This window comes from Dermacentor albipictus, chromosome 5, assembly GCF_038994185.2.
Source record: "Dermacentor albipictus isolate Rhodes 1998 colony chromosome 5, USDA_Dalb.pri_finalv2, whole genome shotgun sequence".
NCBI classification, from domain to species: Eukaryota; Metazoa; Arthropoda; class Arachnida; order Ixodida; family Ixodidae; genus Dermacentor; species Dermacentor albipictus.
In genome coordinates, this window is record NC_091825.1 from 19,068,841 (window position 1) to 19,091,104 (window position 22,264).

The window sequence follows — 22,264 nt, forward strand, 5'->3', positions numbered from 1 at the left end:
CATCGTCCTGAAATCCAAATCGATAACGCTATCCACGACAATGTGATATGGCCGGAGAGCTGCCTGAGTCACCATGGTTTGAGTGTGCTTGAAGATCAAGTTAGCATCCCCCCTCACTCCAGTATCATTTCTGTCGGCACCAAAACACTGGCAGATGTAAAAGGCGTCATCGAAGGCGACCAACATATAATGATAGACTGCAAACTTCGCGTCCTAAGGCTAACTGCACAACTGCATGAAGAAAAAGCATAAGTTATGCTGGCAAACTTAGGCGAGTAGCACAAACATCTCAGCAAGGGCACGACAACAGCTTACACCGAGGAAATTGTGGAAACCATCAATGCATTTGTCTTGTAGGATTCTGCCGTATCTCACTCTCGACGGTAGCAATTCCCGAACAAGACTTCCACATCAATCCGAGTCTCTCCATGAGCAAACAGCAACAGCGAAGAATTATTCTTTCATGATAAAATGACTGCTATTTGATGTCATCGAGGATCGGACAAACACCAGTTGCTAAGCGCAGCAAAATAACCGAAGAATGTGCTCGGCCAGTACGTCAGAGACCACACCGAGGTTTGATGCGGGAACGCGAAGCCATTAAGCAACAAGTCAATGAAATATTATGCGGTAAAATCATTCAGCCTTCGAAGAGCGCCTGACCATCTCTTGTAATTTTGGTGAAGAAAAAAGACGGAACCCTGCGTTTCTGGGGAATTATCATGAGCTGAACAAGATCACAAAGGATGTATACCAGCGCCCATATAGGTCTCGCATTGGAACGGCTCCGCGACGCTATATTTATCATCGATGGACCTCAAGCCTGGCTACTGCCAAATAGAAATCGACAAGAGGGATCGCAAGAAGACCACCTTCATCACGCTGGACGGCCTCTGCGAGTTCAAGGTCATGCCTTTCGAACTGTGCTCGGTAGCTACAATGTTGCAGCGCGTGATGGACACGATGTTAGCAGGGTTGAAGTGGCAGACCTGTCTCGCCTACATTGATGATAATATCTTCGTAGGGGATTTCGACGATCTCCTTAGGCGGCTTGGGGACAGTACTAGACTAAAAAACTTAAATCGCACAACCAGATGAGGATGATGACAATTGACGGGAGACGCGAGACGCACGAGTGCTAGAGGCCATCAAGTCGTCAAGGCTCACTTTCAAGCCGGAAAAGCGTCACTTCGCTTACAACGGGTTTCCGTCCGCGGCCATGTGATCACAAAATCTGGAGTCCGTTCAGATTTGCTCTGCCACTGCTGACTTCATAATGAGCCTGTGACAAGATCGGATGGCGCAGATTTCTTGCACTATGTGCCTATTACAGGCGCTTCTTCCAAAACCATACATGCATCGCTGGGCCTTTGGCATGTCTCATAAAATCCAAAGTCGAGTTCAAGGGGGAAACACCGCGAATCAAAACATCCGAAGATCTTAAGCAACACCGCAATTCCCCACCAGAACACACCTACTTCATTAAAGACGCCAACACTGAAAATCACAGTGATGGAAGTAGCCTAGGCCTCGGCGCCGTCATAGTCCAAAAGAAAGGCAGATTTAAGAGGGTCATTGCTTCCAACTGGTTGCTGTTGAAAGCGGAAGCCAACTATTCTATGATCAAATAAATGGCTCGCCGTCATTTGCGCTACTACAAAATTCCGCCCCTATTTATACAGCAGGCCTTTCAAGGTCGTAACCGACTACAATGCTTTGTGTTGGCTGGAAAATTGTAAGAACCCTTAAGGAAGCCTCGCACATCAGAATCTCGGACTCTAGGAATTTGACATAACCGTAGTCTACTAATCTGGACGTAAGCGCTGGGATGCTGACTGCCTATAACGCGCCCCCACTGACCCACCGCTGAAAGACAACGTGGATGACGACTCCTTCCTGGGAAAAATAAGCGCGGAAGCCTTCGCTGAAAAGCAGCGAGCAGACCGCGGGCTAAAGATACTCGTCATGTACTTAGAAGGCACCATAAATGTTGTCCCTTGGGCATTTAGGTGAGAATAGTCTTCGTTTTCCCTGCAAAACGACGTCCTCATTAAGGACTTCTGACCACTCCGCGCCAACTAATTTCTCGCTGTTCCCTCGGCACTGCGTCCAGAAATATTGCACGCCCTACGGGACGATCTAACCGCTGGGCGCCTCGGATTGTCCCAGACGCGATCTAGGATACAGGATTGGATACAGTAATGGTATTACAGGCCGCGCCTGAGCCGCGACGTTGCACACTACGGCAGAACGCACCCGGGGCTGCCAGTGAAGGAAGACACACACAAAAAAAAAAATGGCCAGCAGTATTGCTGCGTCTAATCGAGCCACCTCCAATGGTATTACAGGCCGCGCCTGACCCCCGACGTTGCACACTACGGCGGAACGCACCCGGGGCTGCCAGTGAAGGAAGACACACACAAAAAAATGGCCAGCGGTATTGCTGCGTCTAATCGAGCCACCTCGCCAACCATTCCAGCAGATAGAAATGTAATTGTTGAGACAATTTCCTGCGTCAACCTGCGGGAATAAATGGATCGCCGTAGATACTGACTACATACCAGCTACGCCGAAACGAAAAGCTTACCGCAAGCTAGGGCTAGTGAAGTGGCGAAATCGTTCATGCAAAATTACGACATGGTGTCCAAGAAGTCATGATCACGGACAAAGTAATTACTTACATCCTGCAATACAGCCTGCAATAGAGCCAGAGAAATCACCGCAGGACAATCGCCTACTACCCCCAACGAATGGCCTTACAAAGCGCCTGAACAAGAATGTCGCCGACATTTTATCCACGTACTTGGACGTGGAACACAAGACCTGGGATACCGCCAATAAACTTCAATCATCATCAAAACCTGGGGTACCGTGCTTCCTCACGTAACCTTGGCTCAGAACACAGCAGTGCAAGAAAAAACGTCGATCACCCCGTTCTAGCTGGTTTATAGAAGGAACCCGATGACGACTCTCGATGCCATGCTGCCACACGTTACCGACGAAGGGAATATTGACGTCGCCACCTATTTTCAGCGTGCCGAAGAAGCTCGACAACTCACCTGCTTGCACATCAAGAACCACGAAAGGACAGACAGCCAACCCTACAAGCTTCGACGACGCTGCGTCGAATACCAGCCCAAAGACCGTATTTGGACCACGATACGCCGACGAGTATTTGTTAACTTTTACGACGCTGATTCGCACCCTGCTGGATCATCCGACGTATTGGAGAACTGGATAATGAGGTCCTTCCGGACAGCGTTTCGCAATCACAGTGGCAACACGCACGACGTGTAGTCGTCCATGTGGTGCGTCTTAATGCATTCTACGTCTGCTGACGAACCTCTGGACTTTGTTTCATTGTTGCTTTGTTGTTGTCTTTTTGTTGTCGCTGTCTTTTTCTTTACAGCGGAGCTGCTACACGCCAAGTTCTGGTGGTTTGTGTGCGCAGACAAAAAAGGATGGCGGCCACCACAGAGCTAAAGGAGCGAAAGCATAAACAAAAGCGTATCGCCGGGTATGCCCCAGCTGCGTTTAATCGCGAGAAGTGTCAGAAAGTATTGTGATAAAAATATCGTAATAAGGAACGTAAAACTGGACTAGGCACTGTTCAGTACGAATTTCGGTATGACATCACGGGCCGTCTAGACAACCAACGTAACCTTATCTCAGGTCCTTTCCACCCGTCCCATGGGTACACTGCGTGCGGTGAGGACTGCAGAAGAACAGCACGCCTACGAAGAACACCGTCGAAAGCGGGAATGTGTGCGACGACGGCGGGTGGCACATAATACCGACGAAGATCCTGCCACAAACGCCAAGTGCATGCAATATTGGTTGGATGACCCCTACCGACTCCACTCCCATTGTATTTGCGGGTGATTTCAACATAGAAGCGTCTTCGTCAGATGGAAATTGGTATGTGGCGTTTCTCTTGGGGTGGTCTGTCGTTCAACGTTATAGAAACATCAGTGTGTTCACGACGCGTCATCGGTCGTGTATAGACCTCACGTTGGCCAAGAAACTTCGCAGTGTTTCCAAACAGCCACTGGCCGTGTGTCAGCGATGATGAAGCTATGGGTAGCTTTGTGGCAAAATACTAAATTCGAAAAAGCGAAGAAAAGGTGAAAAATTCGGAAAGCAATGAGCATGCAATTTTATAAAACAAACAAAAACAAAAATCATTGTTGTATGTGTCTCTTATTTCAAACAATGCATTTATCAACCTATTTGTCACCGTTATACAGCTTCGATGGTCAGCGACCCTCGCAGAGTAGAATGGCTCTGATTTTGTTTATGACTACCGGCACTCCTGTATTTCGCGTTCGTGTATGGAGCATCGGGTCGGTGCTTTTTACGAGGAGTCCATCAACAAGTGTACTTGTTAATCTTTTTCCGGTCCCTACATTTCACCGGCTGACAAATGTTTAACGTTATCGCTTTGGCGCAGGACGCGCCTGCATCTATCGGAAGTTTCTAGAATGTTATCCCCAGTTCTAACCGTTATCTGTTGTCACCGAACCTTGCATAATCTGACTGCATGCCAGACGCGAATGGTGTAGAACTTTCTGGAAGGCACGCGGGCACCATCGATTACGCAGGACCCTTCGACGAGTCATGCATAAAAGCCAGCAAGCTTTTACAGCGGATTTTATTTTCGACGATGGCCAACTGTGCTCGCTGCTATAGTTGTACTTTGAATGCCACTTGCTTTTAGGGGCACAAGTTCGCTCCATGAAAAGTTAGTTTTGTGGTACAGAGTTATTACTACTGTATTCTTCACCATTACTACTACGTAACAATATGCAAGGCAAATGGACAGCTGTGGCTCATCGCATGAACGATAGAATTACAAGGAATAATCGCATTGCCGAGAAACTTCGCGAGGGTGATCACGAAGGTAGTACAAAGAGAACAAATCGGCAAGAATCTGTATGCTAATCATTTCAAGAGAGCAGCTGGCGATATGGAACGGGCACATAGTTTTTACTAGCGTCGACCCGGTTTTCAACGTCTGATCAATGAGTTTCTTACTATTAAATTGAAAATGGAAGCCCCGTATAACACGCACAAGCTTGAATGGCTGGAGTCACGAAAAGTTTGGCTTCAAGAAGGTTTTTGGCGAAAGTTGAGTTGGCACCAAAAATGGCACGGGAGTTCGCCGAGATCAAGAGCACAGACGACGCATTGGTTTCCGTAGGCTTCACAAACTTGATCAAGATGGAAGAGTTAGCAGTTCTATTACGCCACGGTTGCTGTGGTTCAAATTTCGTAACGCGAATAATGATATATCGTGTGGTGTTGAGTGACCTGAACACAGGAATCAGTCATCCATAGTTTCAAGTTCGTTGCTCTTTGCCAACTTCCGAAGCAAATACCATAAAACTGACATTCCAAAAGTTCTCGTGCCCTGTTCTCTGCAGAAAACATCATCAGTATCGAAACATGGCATTCGGAGGATTTCGTCACAGCAGTGACACTCTTTCATTGTCATCGTCGTTTTTAGTTATCGCAAAGACTGAATTGGCGCCGTGGTGATTGCCTAACTATTGCGACTAACTCACTATACTACTCCTCTCTAATTCCGATATACATATCTCTCGAAACAGTGTGCGCCTCATGCCATATTCGCCATGTGGTTTGTGCTGTCGGTACTTGTTCTCGACCCTCCAACACGCATTCGGGAATTCACCGATGGTTTAAGTGACGCGATCGACCATGTTATGCATAAATTTGCTACTTCTTTTTTCTTCTTAGGTGATGAATTATCCGGAAACTGACTGCTCCATTCTAGCTACCCGCAGTCACATTACCAAGCCTGAATATTGACACGTGTACTTGTTTGCCTTCATCGGGCGACACGTTTCGGGGCCTAACAAATGTTATCGCACAGCGCAGGACGCGCCTGCATTTATCGGAACTTTCCCAATGTTATCGATGCTTCCATCCGCTGTTTGTGAGAGAACCTTGTGTAATCTGATTGCATGTGTGCGCGACGCGAATAATGTAGAACTTTGGGGAAGGCACGCGGGTGCCAGCGCTTACTCTGGAACATTCCAGGACTGATGTATGAAAGTCGACGCACTCGATCCTTCTGGGTGGAGGTGCGGGGGGGGTGTACCTAAGATGTCACGCAGTAGTGGCGGTGAAGAAGGCAGCCAAATTGTGATTACAGAAACTAGCGTTTTATTGGGCGAACTTGTGCCCTTAAAAGGAAGCTACACTCAAAGAACAACGATAGTGGCGAACACACTCGGCGATCGTCGAATATTTATCAGCGGGTCCAGCGCGTCGGCTTTTATACATCAGGGGTGCGATCTTGTACGCGTTCCAAAATAGAACGGAGGCGGTCCGTTCCACCGAGCCGCACACGGTTGGTCAGTTTGAACGGTGAAGAACGCCATGACGTCAATTGTGAATTGATATCTGCTGTCAATCATTCCGTGTTGTCTGCTATCGGACAAACGCAATGGCACGGACCGCCAATTTCGCGACGGAAAGAACGCACCACCTCCGTTCGAGTTTGAAACGCGTACAAGATCGCACCCCAGTCGTCGAATGTTCCAGAATAATCGCTGGGACCCGCGTGCCTTCCACAATATCTACATTATTCGCGTCGCGCACACACGCGATCAGATTACACAAGGTTCGGTCCGAGACAGCGGAGAGAGGCATCGATAACATTCCAGAAAATTTCGATACATGCAGGCGCGTCTTTCGCACTGCGATAACATTTCTTAGGAGGTGAAACGTGTCGCCCGATAAAGACAAACAAGTGCACGTGTCAACACGTTCACTTTGTTCAGTTACTCCTGTATCACAACATAGTACGATTTGTCCCTTAATCTGCGAGGAAGGATCACGTCCTAGACGTCGTCTTAAACAAGTCTTAAAATTGCCAACATACACGTACTCGAAAGAATCTGTGATCATAGGGCTGTCTATTGTTGGGTCTGCTTTCCGCACGCGAAGCAAAACAAAGGTTAAAGAACAACTGCTGGACTACGCGCATACCGACTAAATAAAGACGAATAAAATGCTACCAGCTTTTGCAAACAATTTAAACATTTTGGTGACAGTACTACTCATTAAAGCTGGTACTTGTTTCAGGAAAAACTAACAGCAATCAAAGCTGCTTTTTTTCTGAAATTATACAAATACTACAGGGACTGATGGCCCTTGGTTCACCCGCGTCTAAAACATTGAGCAAGTGGAAAATAATTTAGAGGAAAGCGAGTCTGTAAACTGTTCTCAAGCTTGGGAAGACTGTCACAACCTAGCCAGTTTGACAAAAAGTGCCATTTTCAAAGAAAACGACCAATACGCTAATGAAACTCCTGACCCATTGAAAAAAGGTACTAAAACATTTTGTACAATATTGACGCCTAAAAATATCCACTCTATGCTACACGATGAAGACGAATATCTAAAGTAGCGCTCTCTCTAACCTAATGAAAATTGGCCCTAAACACTGTGGAGCATAATGAATCCTAAAAATACCTAGTTCATTCTTCAGGCTAAAGAACAATATCATAACCAAGCGCTCCCTAACGTGGTGAAAACGAACCCTAATATTGTTGGAGTACACTAAGCTCTAAAACTATCCACTCAATACTGTGATTGACGAACGAAAATGGTGGGACTTCACCTATAGCCCACTGTGCTGAAAATTTAACACGCACTTTACTAAGGTTTGCGCTCGTCAGCTTGAATAAATTATTGAGCGAAGCTGTCACGCCTAACCTTCGCCCATCCTTTCCCAGAAATCTTAATCACGGAACACGGTGGAGCACAATACTAGTCAAGATCCTTGTGGCATCCGTAGTAAACCGCTGAAATTAACCTGCCATCATCACACTAATGTGCTAACAATAATTTTTCTAGGAATCTCTCGATTCTGTCTGTGTACCATACGACTGGAAATCTGCTTACCTGGCACCTGTACTTAAATCTGGTGACGGTAATCACCCTAGCAACTACAGGTCAGCTTTACTCACGTCCTCTTGTAAGTTACTCTCGAATATCATATACGCACTGGTAATGGGTCATCTCAGCAAAGAACGATTTGCTTCTTAAGATTCAGCATGGTTTCCGGGAAACGTTACCATGCCAAATGCATTTTGAGCATGTAGGAGACCTGCGGACAGCACTGCGCATATCGGTTTACATTGATGCCATCTTCCTTGACTTCTCTAAAGGTTTCGACCATAATCGTTATAATCGACTAGTGTCAAAAATATGTAATCAGCGCTTCCATCAGAGAACAGATTCGTGGATCGAAGAGTTTCTTAACAATCAATACCAGTCAGTCGAGCTTCGCGAATGCATTTGTAATCTGGCTCGTGTAACGCCTGAGGTCCAACAGGGGAGCCCCGTGGGAAACGCAACGTATAAGTGACATCCCTCCCTCTATAAATCCCACTAGGGCCTCTAGGTATGGAAATAAATAAATAAATAAATAAATAAATAAATAAACTTGCAGCGATGACGTACTTCCTGTGAAACGTAATTCTCTAATATAGATATAGATTAACTGCTTCTGCTGTGGAGCCATGCGCAATTTCTGTGTGCCCACATATCATCCTGAACGCGCTGCATACTTTTATCATGAGAGTGGGCTCTCACTACTTGTAATAGAAAAAAAAACCCAGACACTGTTCATTCATTTAACTTCTCATTCAAAGTTTTCCTTTCATTAGTTTTTCCCTGAGCCACTAGTAAATGTTTAAAACGCCTTCATTTCTCAAACAATGTCGCCTCATAAAGCTTCACCGTGCCAATCTTTTTCGGCAGAAGTTCATCTGCCAGCGAACATCCCACCTGTGACCATACTTTGCGACGCTGCTCCCTAGGATACGTCAAATGATTGACGGCGACATATCTTAGCCACCGGCTGCTTTGGTAGGCTCCTTTAGTTGCTCGTCATAAAAGAACCCGTTAGTCACACCTTTAGTAATACACTCATGCCAGAACGCCCGGTAGGAATCTACGATAGTACCTTACGGTAAATGTAAACGTGTGATACAGTGACTGGTGCTAATGAAGAATATTTATTTATTCATTTATTTATTTATTTATTTCAACATACTGTCAACCCTTTGACAGGGTTATTACAGGAGTGGGGTACAGAAAGAAACAGTAATAATAGTAATTGTCAGGGTAGATATGGTAAACAAGCACAAATAAGAATGAAAAATATACATACAACACTAAGTATGAATACGAGTATTGACAAGCATGCTAATACAAAAAATAAAACAGCTAATCATATAGAGAGTACAAATAAATGACATCAGGTTGATGAGTACGTATTAAGCGAGTCATGTAACATCTCAAGGAAATCATCAATTCTTTGCTGTTCGACTATAAGTCGGTCAATGTTATTCCATTCCCGAATGGATCTAGGGAGAAAGGAATAATAGAATGTATTGTTGTTGCACGCATATTCTTGTAGTGCGAGATCATGTGTGTGACGTAGTTGCCTTGTTTGTTTAGTTTCAACGTCTGTTGTGTGGTCTATCTTAAAATAGTTGTGCAGTAGCATATATAAGAACTTCAGGCGGTGGATTTTAGCGCGACTTTGAAGTGAGGGCAAACTTGCGCTGCGTAGCAATTCTGTCGGGGAATCAAGGCTTCGATAGCGGTTAAAAATAAATCTAATCGCTTTGCGCTGCACATTTTCAAGCATGCCGATACCGCTACTTGTGAAAGGGAACCAGATTATATTCGCGTATTCTAGAATCGGTCGGACAAGTGTGGTGTACGCTAAAAGCTTAGTGTCACGGTCAGCGTGCCGCAGCGTCCGCTTAAGGAAAAACAATTTTTTCATTGCTTTCGCGGTTATAGCTTCCGTGTGAGCTGCCCAGCTGAGATCAGAAGCTATTATTACACCAAGATATTTGTACTGGGTTACATTTCGGAGTGCGACATTATTAAAACCATAAAAGAATGCTAGGCTTATTTTCTTTTTTGTTATTGTCATTGCAACTGTTTTGTCTGTATTAATCACCATTTGCCAGTTAGAGCACCAACCTACTACTTCATTCAGGGCAATGTTCAGCTCATTTTGGTCACTGTAGCTTTTGACCTCTTTATAAAGTACGCAGTCGTCCGGGAATAGCCTCATATTTGCGTTAATGTTGATTGCCAGGTCATTTATAAACAACAAAAAAAATATTGGTGCCAAGACAGATCCCTGGGGCACACCAGATGTGACATTTAATGTGTCAGAAACGTGCTCATTGCATTGCAAAAATTGTTGACGGCCGCACAAATAGTTTGACAACCATCGAGTCATTGGCCCATCCCCAAGTTTGCGGACCAGCTGGATAACTAGCTTTTCATGGGAAACCCGATCAAACACCGTTGAGAAATCCGTAAAAAATATGTCAAAATGGGATGCCTTGGGCCAAGTCGTGCATTATCTCGACGAGTTGAGTAACGGTCGATAGGCCTCTCCGGAATCCGTGCTGGTTGGGGTGTAGCAGATCATTGCCTTCGACAAACTTTGTGATGAATTTGAGGATAATATGCTCGAGTATTTTACAGCTGGTACACGTCAAGGAAATGGGCCTGTAGTTTGGTGGGATCGTCTTGTCGCTGAATTTATGCACTGGGATTATTTTTGCGACTTTCCTTTCAGAAGGAATCTGTGAATCCTGGATAGATTTTGTGAATATTAAGCGTAGATACTTACTAACTGGATCTGCATACTGTTTGAGAAAAGCGTTCGGTAGCCCGTCTGAGCCACAGCTCTTTTTCTCATCAAGGTTTAATAGCAGACACAGTATACCACTGTCAGTTATATCTGGGGTTTCTAGCAATTTATTTTTGGTAGATGTGATAGTCTGGGAATGTTTCACTAGTGCATTATCGATTGTGAAAATCGACTGGAAGTAGCGATTGAATTGATCCGCCTTATCTTTTGTTTGTATTGAAGGAGAAGCCTTCCTATCGCTATGTTTACCATTGACGTAACGCCAAAATTTTGCTGGTGACGTTTTCATGAACTTGGATAGAGTGGCACCATAGTAGTGTATTTTGGAAACGCGTATCTTGCTTTTCAATCTTTTAGATAGCGCGTAAATCTGAGCGGTGATATTAGCGGCTAAACCAGACCTCCTACCTTTCCTCAGCCTACTAATTTTACGTTTAATATGAATTATTTCGCGAGTGATCCATGGATTATATTTTCTTGTAAGTTTGCGCTCTAGTGGGACGAAATTTTCAATACAATGCACGACGTGTGCTTTGAACTGCAACCATACATGATCTATCGAGGAGTTTTTATCCGAGCAAAGATCTGAAAAGTCAAGAAATTCGTGAGTGAGATATGTGATTACTGCATCGTTGTCTGCTCTGTTGAATGCAAGAACGTGCTTTATAGGGCCGTGGTGTCGTACAAGACCAGGTAGAGGCAGTGTGCATAGGACAAATTTATGATCGGATATGCCGTCTAAAATTTCGGTGGATGTCTGGTCGTTCAGGAAATGGTCACTAACAAGAACAACGTCTAGAACAGAACTGGAATTGCCCGGGATACGTGTGGGGACGCGTACGAGTTGCTTGAGGTTAAAGTTGATCAATATATCCAATATGGCGTCATTCGCAGCACCTCGCACTTTTTTTGATGACCATTCCATTTCAGGCAAGTTAAAATCACCAGCCATGATTATTTTGCCGTTCGTCATGTGATCATGCATATAATCCAGAAGATGTTCTAGATAACTTATCTCAGTGTTAGGTGGTCTGTAGACAGCGCCTACAAATATGCAGCCTTTCTGCAGCTGTACTTTGCACCACACCACCTCAATTTCTGGCTTATCTGAAGAGGATGTCAGACGACAACATGACTGGTGAGGCGTGGGCTCCACTTGGACACATCTAGCCCTCTGTACAGCGTCATAAGCGATTTTGTTTGCCGAGTAGACCACTAAAACGCTGGAGGCAATGGGCTGCTGTGCTTACTTACAAATACACTACGATCATTCTCTGTTACGAAGCGGATGAAAATTGCTTCCATTTCAACTTTTGCTCAAGGCTTCAAACATTCCAGATGAAAGCGCCAGCTCCTGTAGCCATTTCAGAACCGGTTACCCGGTTCGGCCTGTGTGGTATCGGGGAAATTCCGAGTGAGAATGACAAAGAGCTAGTTGAGGATGGTTTTAGGAAGCGTACATGGAGACTAACGTGCCTGGCTCTGTGGACTCTCCTGGCGGAGTTTCGGACGTTGAACCCACCGGCATCTCTTCGCTCTTGTTCAGCGCTGCTGATGGTGCCTTTTCAACATCCGTGTTGGGAGGTGGCGGCGGCGTATGTGGCGGCACTGGTGGCTCCACACCTGTGAAGAGTGGCGCAAGTGAAGGGAGTACTTAACATAGGATTCGCGTACGCATTTGGTCGCACTGCTAAGGAGTACCTAATGCTTATCCATCCTCCTCCCCTCTTGTGTTATCAATAAAACATAGAGAACTTGAATGTGGGCTAGCGGTCGGGCACCTTGTTGACGCCACTAGGATTTTATTTAGTTGCTGAAGGGGGCACTTTCACCTATAACAGAAATTATCGTCATTGTCGACTGCCCTTCCATTCCATCAAGATAAGAGTTGAGCACCAATCTGCCTGCAACGTATTTTCCTCTGAGCGTTGCCAATATGTAAAGAACCACGCGGATGGCGACGAACGGCACCCTTGTACATCCTTTTTTGCGGTATATTCCTATTTTACGCATTACCGACAGCCGTGCCCCCTATCCGTTAACACAAGGCGGACGTCAATTAAAATATGGCGACTGCTTAAGGTTTCCATTTCCTTACCACCAGAAACACCACCGCTTCACGCGCATAGTCTCATTCCTTGATCACGTTAGTACCCTCTTCACGCTGTTGACAGACTTCCTCTGGTGAACTGCGAGGCCATAGCCTTCCGCTCTTCGTGTATGTCTCCTCTACAGTGCGCCAAATAACACAATGTAGTTTTGCAGGCCCCTCTATGAACATCGTCATATGACTCCTGCCACAACCGAAAACACTTCTCGATGTTTAGTTTGCAGTCATGCATCAAATTCCAGCTAACCAAAGCGGTAGCGGTAATGACAAAGCAGGAGTCCTATATTGTACTCTATAATATTTCGGAAACTTGATAAACAGGACTTTAGGTAGCATATAATCCTAGAGGTGGAGGAATATCAACATTGTCCAATACGAGTTCTATACTAATTGTCTAATATCGAGTCGAATATTCAATAGGCAAACGCAGGCGCATATATTTAACACAGCCTTACTAATTTCGGCATAATTATGCACCACTCATTAAAACTAGGGAAAAAAAGATCAACTAAATGCGAAAATTAGGATCAGCTTCAAACGCAATATCATTGATTGCCATCAGAATAACTGCAATATTAGTCTCTCAACATTTGTATAGGCCGGTTGCAAACGAGCTTTCCAAGATGGAATGGCTGCTGTGTGACTTCACTTTTATAAAAGACTAAAGAAATGGTGGTTCAACAAAGATCAGAAATAGTGGGAAAAAAGAAACAAAGCTTGTGAAGCACCTGTACTCCATCGAAACATCTTAAAAGTCCGATGCGAGGAAAACATCACCACTTGTAGCCGAAAAGACAAAACTGCCACATGACTAGACTGCAAGGATCCCAAAACTACAAGCCAGGAGCGAAAATGCCAAGTTGTCATGCAGGCTTTCACTGCAAAATCGAAAATAGAGCTTGCACTAGTCATTTCGTTTCTGCATTAGTTCAAGAACATTTGTCGCTTTTTCACTTCCAATACCTTGCTATACTTTATTTAGCCGACGCAGCACATTTCTCGGCCTATGAGAAATATGTGGTTTGTACTGATATTCATAGATAACGAATATTTCATTTTCAAGTAAGCATACCAAAAGAAAATGCGTTATATTTCTTACATATTCGTAACTTCAATATTCACGCATTTCGAATGGACACGCTTGCGATCTGCTTTGGAAAAACCGCAAAACAGGCAAGGTGCCTCCCAACATACCGCACTGTAATATAACACACGTAATGTGAATCAACACTCACGTGGCAGATGGGGTGTCCTCGCCGACCTCTGCGGAGTCTCGAACGCTGTAACTGGGAAAAGATTCGTTCATTTAAATGTGCACATTGTGCTGACGAATGTCTCATTCTCGAGCAGGCCATATAAGTTAAAGGTCATATCATGGCCACATATTTAGCATGCCATGTAACACGGAGGGTAGATTAACGGTGGACCAATAGCGTTACAGAACGGGTGCCAAAAGAAGGAAAGCGCAGTGGAGGACGGCAGAAACTTAGGTGACATGATGAAATTAGGAGATATGCAGGCGCAAATTGGAATCAGGTAGGCCAAGGCATGGGTAAAAGAAGATCGCTGAGAGAGGCCTTCCACCTGCATTGGTACATAAAAATAGGCTGAAGAAGATTGTGAACATGATGATGATTATGATCTCCATAACTACCTTGCTATACGTGCCAATGTTAGATGAACCAGTTAGAGATGCATATGCCATCAATTACCATTCCCTATATTGGCGAATTCGCTTTATTTATAGATATTGCGAGGTACGGCACGTACATTCACAATTAATCTAAGTCTATGCCAGTAGATTTAGGCGCTTAAAAGGACCACACAAAGAAAAGACGCAATAAAGTCTCTTAAGCCACGTGAATATGCAAACGCCACAAACACCGGTATTACTGATACCACATTTCAGTGATCCCGACAATAAAATGCCAGCTGAAACAAAAAAAATGTGGCACCTAGAACGGCAGAAACCTGCGGTAGTAATGGTGTACTGGCCTCTCAGTTTAATTCAGAAGTGATCATTGAATATTCATTGAACGTACTTGAATACTTGGGACTGCATTGAAAAATATTACCTTGCGCGGAAAAAGCTAACTACTCAGAAAACAAACATCCTCCATCAGGTCTCATAAGGCCCATAATGTCCCCTGAGCGGCACGAGAGGTCTCGAATGCGACGTTTGAAACCATCAATAGCAGGCGGCCATTTCTGCTTGATACTTCGACGATCTTGGATACTTCGGACTGCATTGAAAATTATTACCTTGCGGGGAAAAAGCTGCCTACTTAGAATACAAAGATCCTCTATCAGGTCTCATGTGTCACATGGTGTCCCCTGAGCGGCACGAGAGGTCTCGAAAGCGACGTTTGAAACAATCAATAGCAGGCGGCCATTTCTGCTTGATACTTCGACGATCTTGAATATTTGGGACTGCATTGAAAATTATAACCTTGCGGGGAAAAAGCTACCAACTTAGAATACAAAGACCCTCTATCAGGTCTCATATGGCACATTGTGTCCCCTGAGCGGCGCGAGAGGTCTCGAATGCGACGTTTGAAACCATCAATAGCAGGCGGCCATTTCTGCTTGATACTTCGACGATCTTGAATACTTGGGACTGCATTGAAAATTATTACTTTGCGGGGAAAAAGCTACCTACTTAGAATACAAAGATCCTCTATCAGGTCTCATATGGCACATGGTGTCCCCTGAGTGGCGCGAGAGGTCTCGAAAGTGACGTTTGAAACCATCAATAGCAGGCGGCCATTTCTGCTTGATACTTCTACGATCTTGAATACTTGGGACTGCATTGAAAATTATTACCTTGCGGGGAAAAAGCTGCCTACTTAGAATACAAAGATCCTCTATCAGGTCTCATATGGCACATGGTGTCCCCTGAGTGGCGTGAGAGGTCTCGAATGCGACGTTTGAAACCATCAATAGCAGGCGGCCATTTCTGCTTGATACTTCGACGATCTTGAATACTTGGGACTGCATTGAAAATTACGGGAAAAAGCTACCTACTTAGAATACAGAGATCCTCTAACAGGTCTCATATGGCACATGGTGTCCCCTGAGCGGAACGAGAGGTCTCGAATGCGACGTTTGAAACCATCAATAGCAGGCGGCCATTTCTGCTTGATACTTCGACGATTTTGAATACTTGGGACTGCATTGAAAATTATTACCCTACGGGGAAAAAGCTACCTACTTAGAATACAAAGATCCTCTATCAGGTCTCATATGGCACATGGTGTCCCCTGAGTGGCGCGAGAGGTCTCGAATGCGACGTTTGAAACCATCAATAGCAGGCCGCCATTTCTGCTTGATACTTCGACGATCTTGAATACTTGGGACTGCATAGAAAACTATTACCTTGCGGGGAAAAAGCTACCTACTTAGAATACAAAGATTCTCCGTCAGGTCTCATATGGCACATGGTGTCCCCTGAGTGGCGCGAGAGGTCTCGAAAGTGACGTTTGAAACCATCAATAGCAGGCGGCCATTTCTGCTTGATACTTCGACGATCTTGAATACTTGGGACTGCATTGAAAATTATTACCTTGCGGGGAAAAAGCTACCTACTTAGAATACAAAGATCCTCTATGAGGTCTCATGTGGCACATGGTGTCCCCTGAGCGGCACGAGAGGTCTCGAATGCGACGTTTGCAACCATCATAGCAGGCAGCCATTTCTGCTTGATACTTCGACGATCTTGAATAATTGGGACTGCATTGAAAATTATTACCTTGCGGGGAAAAAAGCTACCTACTTAGGATACAAACATTCTCCATCAGGTCTCATATGGCACATGGTGTCCCCTGAGTGGCGCGAGAGGTCTCGAAAGCGACGTTTCAAACCATCAATAGCAGGTGGCCATTCCTGCTTGATATTTAAACGATATTGAATAATTTGACTGCATCGAAAATTATTATCTTGCGGGGAAAAGGCTAACTACTTTGAATACAAACATCCAGTATCAGGTCTCACATGACACATGGTGTTCCCTGAGCGGAACGAGAGGTCTCGAATGCGACGTTTGAAACCATCAATAGCAGGCGGCCATTTCTGCTTGATACTTCGACGATATTGTTACGGTGAAGAGAAGAAACAAGTTGAATTGAACTAGAGGAAGACAAAGCCTGGCAGTTGCCTGAACGCCATATACTTCTTTTGTAAATATACAATATTTTATGCTCGTGGGCCTGCTTTCCTTTTGGAACATTCTGGTGGAAGGTGCGGGGTACAATCACGGAACATCGCAGCGGACGTCATCTACCTGCCGCCACAATGGCAAATCAACCGACACAAGCGACAACGCCTCAGCAGCCCTTGCCAACGGTCATCCTCACTCATCCAAGGGGTCCAGGGGACATTTTGTGGCACCGACAATGCTGACATCGAGGGTTGGCTTAGAATGTACGAGCGAGTGTGCGACAACAGGTGGGATCCAACAATGATGCTAGCGAACGTGATATTTTGTCTAAGAGGAACTGCAAAGCAATGGTGCGACACACACGAAGCTGACCTAACGTGCTGGGATGTCTGCAAAGAAAAAATGCGATACCTGCTTGGCAGGCCTGTCGGTCGTCAGCTGGCGGCAAAAAAAGAACTTGCCTGTCGCGCTCAAACGTCCACAGAGTCCTATGTCGTCTAAATACAGGATGTGCTGGCCCTCTGTAGCAAGGCTGATAACATGACCGAGGCAGACAAGTTTGGTCACATACTGAAAGGTATTGCAGACGATGTTTTCAATCTCCTGATGTGCAAGGATTGTGCCACTGTGGACGCAATTATAAATGTGTGCCTGCGCTTCGAACAAGCGAAGGGCCGCCGCGTCGTTCAAGCTTTCGGCCCATTGCCCAATACCGCCGCGACGTCTTCTTGCGAAGACCCGCCGTGGTTCGTTCAGCCCACAGGACCCGAAGATATCACACGCATCGTTCGCCGTGAGCTTGAAGGCATGGCTCCGGCTCCAGTTCGTTCCGACTGTCGTGAAAGCGTGCCAGTTATCTCCCTTATAAAAGCGGTCGTTCGGGAGGAAATGGCAAGTTTGGGCATTCCATCTCTCTGCTCGGTCCGCCATACAAACACCTATCAGATTTCTCCGGCCGCTCGCTCCCAGACGGAAAGCTTTCCGCCACTCCGTCGCAACCCAGCTGACTGGCGCAAAGCGCATGATAAAGCCATCTGTTTTAATTGTTCCGGTATTGGACACATCGCCCGTCATTGCCGCAACCACTGGTCGTTGCCTCCTCGACGGTCGTCTCCGAGTCCCTACCACCATGTACCAGACAATCCTACTTTTTCGCCCTATACGCCGACTAGGAACATCAACGCCGACAGTGCTCCACCAATATCCAGCTGCTCCCCGTCTCCGCAAGGTCGTAGGTCCCATTCGCCTCTCGTTCACCGCTCTTCGTCCCCTTCTGCAACCGGTCACTTCGCATCAGGATACTAGGCGGTGCAGCTCCCGGAGGTGAAGATGCAACTCCGACCCGGCCCACAAATCCTCTGTTGACCCTGCCTACATGTGCAAACCACTGGACATTGAAGTTGATGGCGTTCCTGTTAGATCTCTCGTTGATACAGGAGCGCAGCTTTCAGTTATGAGCGCTGCTCTCCACCGAAGGGTCAGAAAGGTGCTGACACCGGCCGTACCGGGCACTGTGCGACTCGCCGATGGGAGTACTTCACCTGTCCTTGGAATGTGCACAGCACGTGTGACGATTGGGGGCCATTATACCGTTGTTCTATTTATCGTCCTTCAACATTGTCCGCACGACCTAATTCTCGGCCTCGACTTCCTTTCGAAACACTCTGCCCAAATTGACTGCTCTGCAGATGTTTTACAGTTGGATCTGCCGCTTCCTGCCGACGCCACAACTTGTGCTTCACACCGCTTATGTTCTGCTGAGTTTGCAAGGCTGTCTGCACAAGCGGCTACAAATGTCCTCCTGACGCCCTGGCCTCCCGTACCTAATGGCGAGTACATCGTCTCGCCGCTTACTGACGTTATTTCCTCGCGCAATATTGCCCTACCGAGCACCTTAATCCGTATCCGCGAAAACTGCGCTCGCGTGCTCATCGTCAATTTTGGATTTTTGTCGCATGTGCTACCACACGGTATCGCCATAGCGCATATCACTCCTTTGGAAGAATTTGAGGTTTCTTCTCTGACCCCTCAATCGTTCCTCAGTACCAACGGACCTTTGTCACGCACTCCTCCGTACTCGACGCCCGCAGACGATGTTTCTAAGATGATCGCCCCTGACCTTCCTTCCGAGCAAACAGCAGCTCTTCGTCACCTCCTGTCACCTTATCGGGACATCTTTGATTTGGACGACCGTCCACTTGGCCAGACATCTGTTGTCACGCATAGCTTCAACGCTGGTGACGCCAGCCCCAATCATAGGTGACCATATCATGTCTCCGCAACAGAAAGGGCCATCATACAGAAAGAGGTAGACAGGATGATAGACAAAGACATCATTGAACCTTTCAGAAGCCCGTGGGCATCACCGGTTGTCTTAGTAAAGAAAAAAGACAACCCGTGGCGCTTCTGTGTTGACTCCCGTCACCTCAACAGGATTACAAAGAAGGATGTTTATCCCCTGCCTTGCATTGGTGACGCTCTAGACTTCCTTCGCGGATCCCAATATTTTTCATCATTTGACCTCCGCTCCGGCTATTGGCAGATTAGCGTCGAAGAGATGGACCGCGAGAAAACCACCTTCGTCACACCGGACGGTCTGTACCAATTTAATGTCGTGCCCTTTGGTTTATGCAATGCGCCAGCTACATTCGAACGAATGAAGGACTCTCTCTTGCGCGGCTTGAAGTGGTCTACATGCCTCTGTTACCTCGATGATGTGATTGTGTTTTCGCCGAACTTTGAGAGTCACCTGCGGTGCCTCACAACCATACTCTCCGTGTTTCGCGGGGCTGGCCTTCAGCTAAACTCCTCCAAGTGCCATTACGGTCGCCGTGAAATTAACATGCTCGGCCATCTCGCAAACGCCACCAGATTCCAACCTGATCCACAGAAAGTTCACGCCGTGCGAAATTTCCCTGTAGCTTGTTCAACGAACGATGTCCGTAGTTTTTTGGGCTTATGCTCTTACTTCCGGCGATTTGTGAAAAACTGCCGACATCGCTCACACTCTCACCGACCTTCTTAAGAAAGATGTCTCTTTCTCCTGGGGACCTCTTCAGGAGAAAGATTCTCTGCCCTAATTGAGCGACTTACAACTTCCCCAATTCTGTCACATTTTGACCCTTCGGCGCCCACTGAAGCACGAACTGACGTGAGTGGTTATGGCCTAGGCGCTGTCCTCGGTCAGCGTCAACAGGTCCAAGACCGTGTCATCGCTTACGCTAGCTGCCTTCTTTCCATGGCCGAGCGAAATTACTCCATCACTGAGAGAGAATGTCTCGCGCTCGTATGGGCGGTCGCGAAATATCGGCCGTACCTTTTCGGTCGGAGCTTCTGCGTCGTAACCGATCATCACGCGTTCTACTGGCTCTCCTCTTCGAAGGACCCAGCTGGACGACTTGCCCGTAGGGCATTGCGTCACGATTATGTCACGAGATATGCCATCGCACGAGCGCTACCAACCAGCTGCGCTACAAATGTCACCGACTTCTTACTATACGACGTCATCCTGCACCAGGGCGCCCCTCGCCAGTTGCGGACGGATCGCGGCCTCTACTTTCTATCGAAGGTCGTCGATGATCTCCTCCGCTCCTGTTCTACAGAACACCAGATTGCTACCGCGTACTACCCTCAAATGAACGGCCTCACCGAGCGACTCAACCGCACGCAAACTGAAATGCTGGCCATGTACGTTTCCGACGATCACCGCGACTGGGACGTCGCTTTACCGTACGTCACTTTCGCATGCAACTCGTCCCGTCATGACACTGCCGGATTTTCACCATTTTACCTGTTGTATGGCCGCGACCCCACCTTGCCCTTTGACACGTTGTTATCTTCCGCAGTACAATCATCCAGCACTGCTTACGCTCGCGATGCTATTGACTTAGCCGCCCAGGCCCGAGAAGTCGCCCGTCATCGTCTCACAGTCTCGCAAGCTTCCCAAAACCGATGCTGCGACCTTCGGCACCGAGACTCCCATTTGTCACATGGTTCCCTTGTCCTTCTCTGGACGCCTTCACGTCGCGTCGGCTTATCAGAAAAACTACTTTCGCGTTATTCTGTTCCGCACCAGATCTTACGCCAACTGTCCGACGTCACATACGAGATCGCCCCAGTCGGTCAGCTTTCTGTGCATCCCAACGTCACCAGCAATGTTGTTCCATGTCGTCAGGCTCAAGCCCCATGTCCACCATTAAGTGAGGCTCTATAACTTGCACAGCGATGGAGCTAATCCACCGGGAGGGTGATGTTACGGTGAAGAAAAGAAAGAAGTTGAATTGAACTAGAGGAGCACGAAGTCTGGCAGTTGCCTGAACGCCATATACTTCTTTTGTAAATATTCTATATTTTATACTCGTGGGCCAGCTTTCTTCGTGCAACAATATTGAATACTTGGGACTGCATTGAAAATTATCTTGCGGGGAAAAAGCTAACTACTTAGAATACGAACAACCTCTATCAGGTCTCACATGACACATGGTGTCTCCTGAGTGGAACGAGAGGTCTCGAAAGCGACGTTTCAAAATGTAAATAGCAAGCGGCCATTCTGCTAGATACTTCGATGATCTTGAATACTTGACACTGCATTGAAAAATATTACCTTGCAGGGAAAAAGCTAACTACTTAAACAAACATCCTACGTCAGGTCTCTTATGGCACTTGGTGTCCTCTGTGCGGCGCGAGAGGTCTCGAAAGTGACGCTTCAAACCATCAATAGCAGGCGGCTATTTTGGCTTGATACGTCAACCATCTTGAATACTCGAAGCTGCATTGAAAATTATTACCTTGCTGGGGAAAAGCTAACTACTTAGAAAACAAACATCCTTCATCTGGTTTCATATGGCAGAGGGTGCCCCTGAGCGCCGCGAGAGGTCTCGAAAGCTACGTTTCAAATCATCAATAGCAGGCGGCCATTTCCGCTTGATATTTCGACGATCATCTATACATGGGACTGCATTGAAAATTATGACCTTGCGGGGGAAAAGCTAACTACTTAGAATAGAAACATCCTCTATCAGGTCTCATATGGCATATGGTGTCCCATGAGCAGCGCGAGAGGTCTCGAAAGCGACGTTTCAAAACATCAATAGCAAGCGGCCATTTCCGCTTGATACTTAGACAATCTTGAATACATAGGATTGCATTTAAAGTCATTAATTAGCTGTGAAAAAGCTAACTATTTAGAAAACGAACATGCTCCGTGAGGTCTCATATAGCAGATGGTGTCCCCTGAGTGGCGCGAGAGGTCTCGAAAGCGCTGTTTCAAACCACCAATAGC

At 46.4% G+C, this 22,264-nt stretch overlaps 1 protein-coding gene across 1 annotated transcript in view; it reads right to left on the bottom strand.

The window, feature by feature from the left end:
- LOC135914778 (chitinase-3-like protein 1) overlaps positions 1 to 22,264 on the bottom strand; it is a 326,619-nt gene that overhangs the window by 135,995 nt on the left and 168,360 nt on the right. Inside the window, exons 7-8 of the mRNA XM_070539354.1 lie at positions 14,063 to 14,113; positions 12,194 to 12,340 (exon numbers count right to left, since the gene is read on the bottom strand). Of these exons, the coding sequence (XP_070395455.1) occupies positions 12,194 to 12,340; positions 14,063 to 14,113 (198 nt within the window). The remainder of the gene's footprint in view (positions 1 to 12,193; positions 12,341 to 14,062; positions 14,114 to 22,264) is intronic.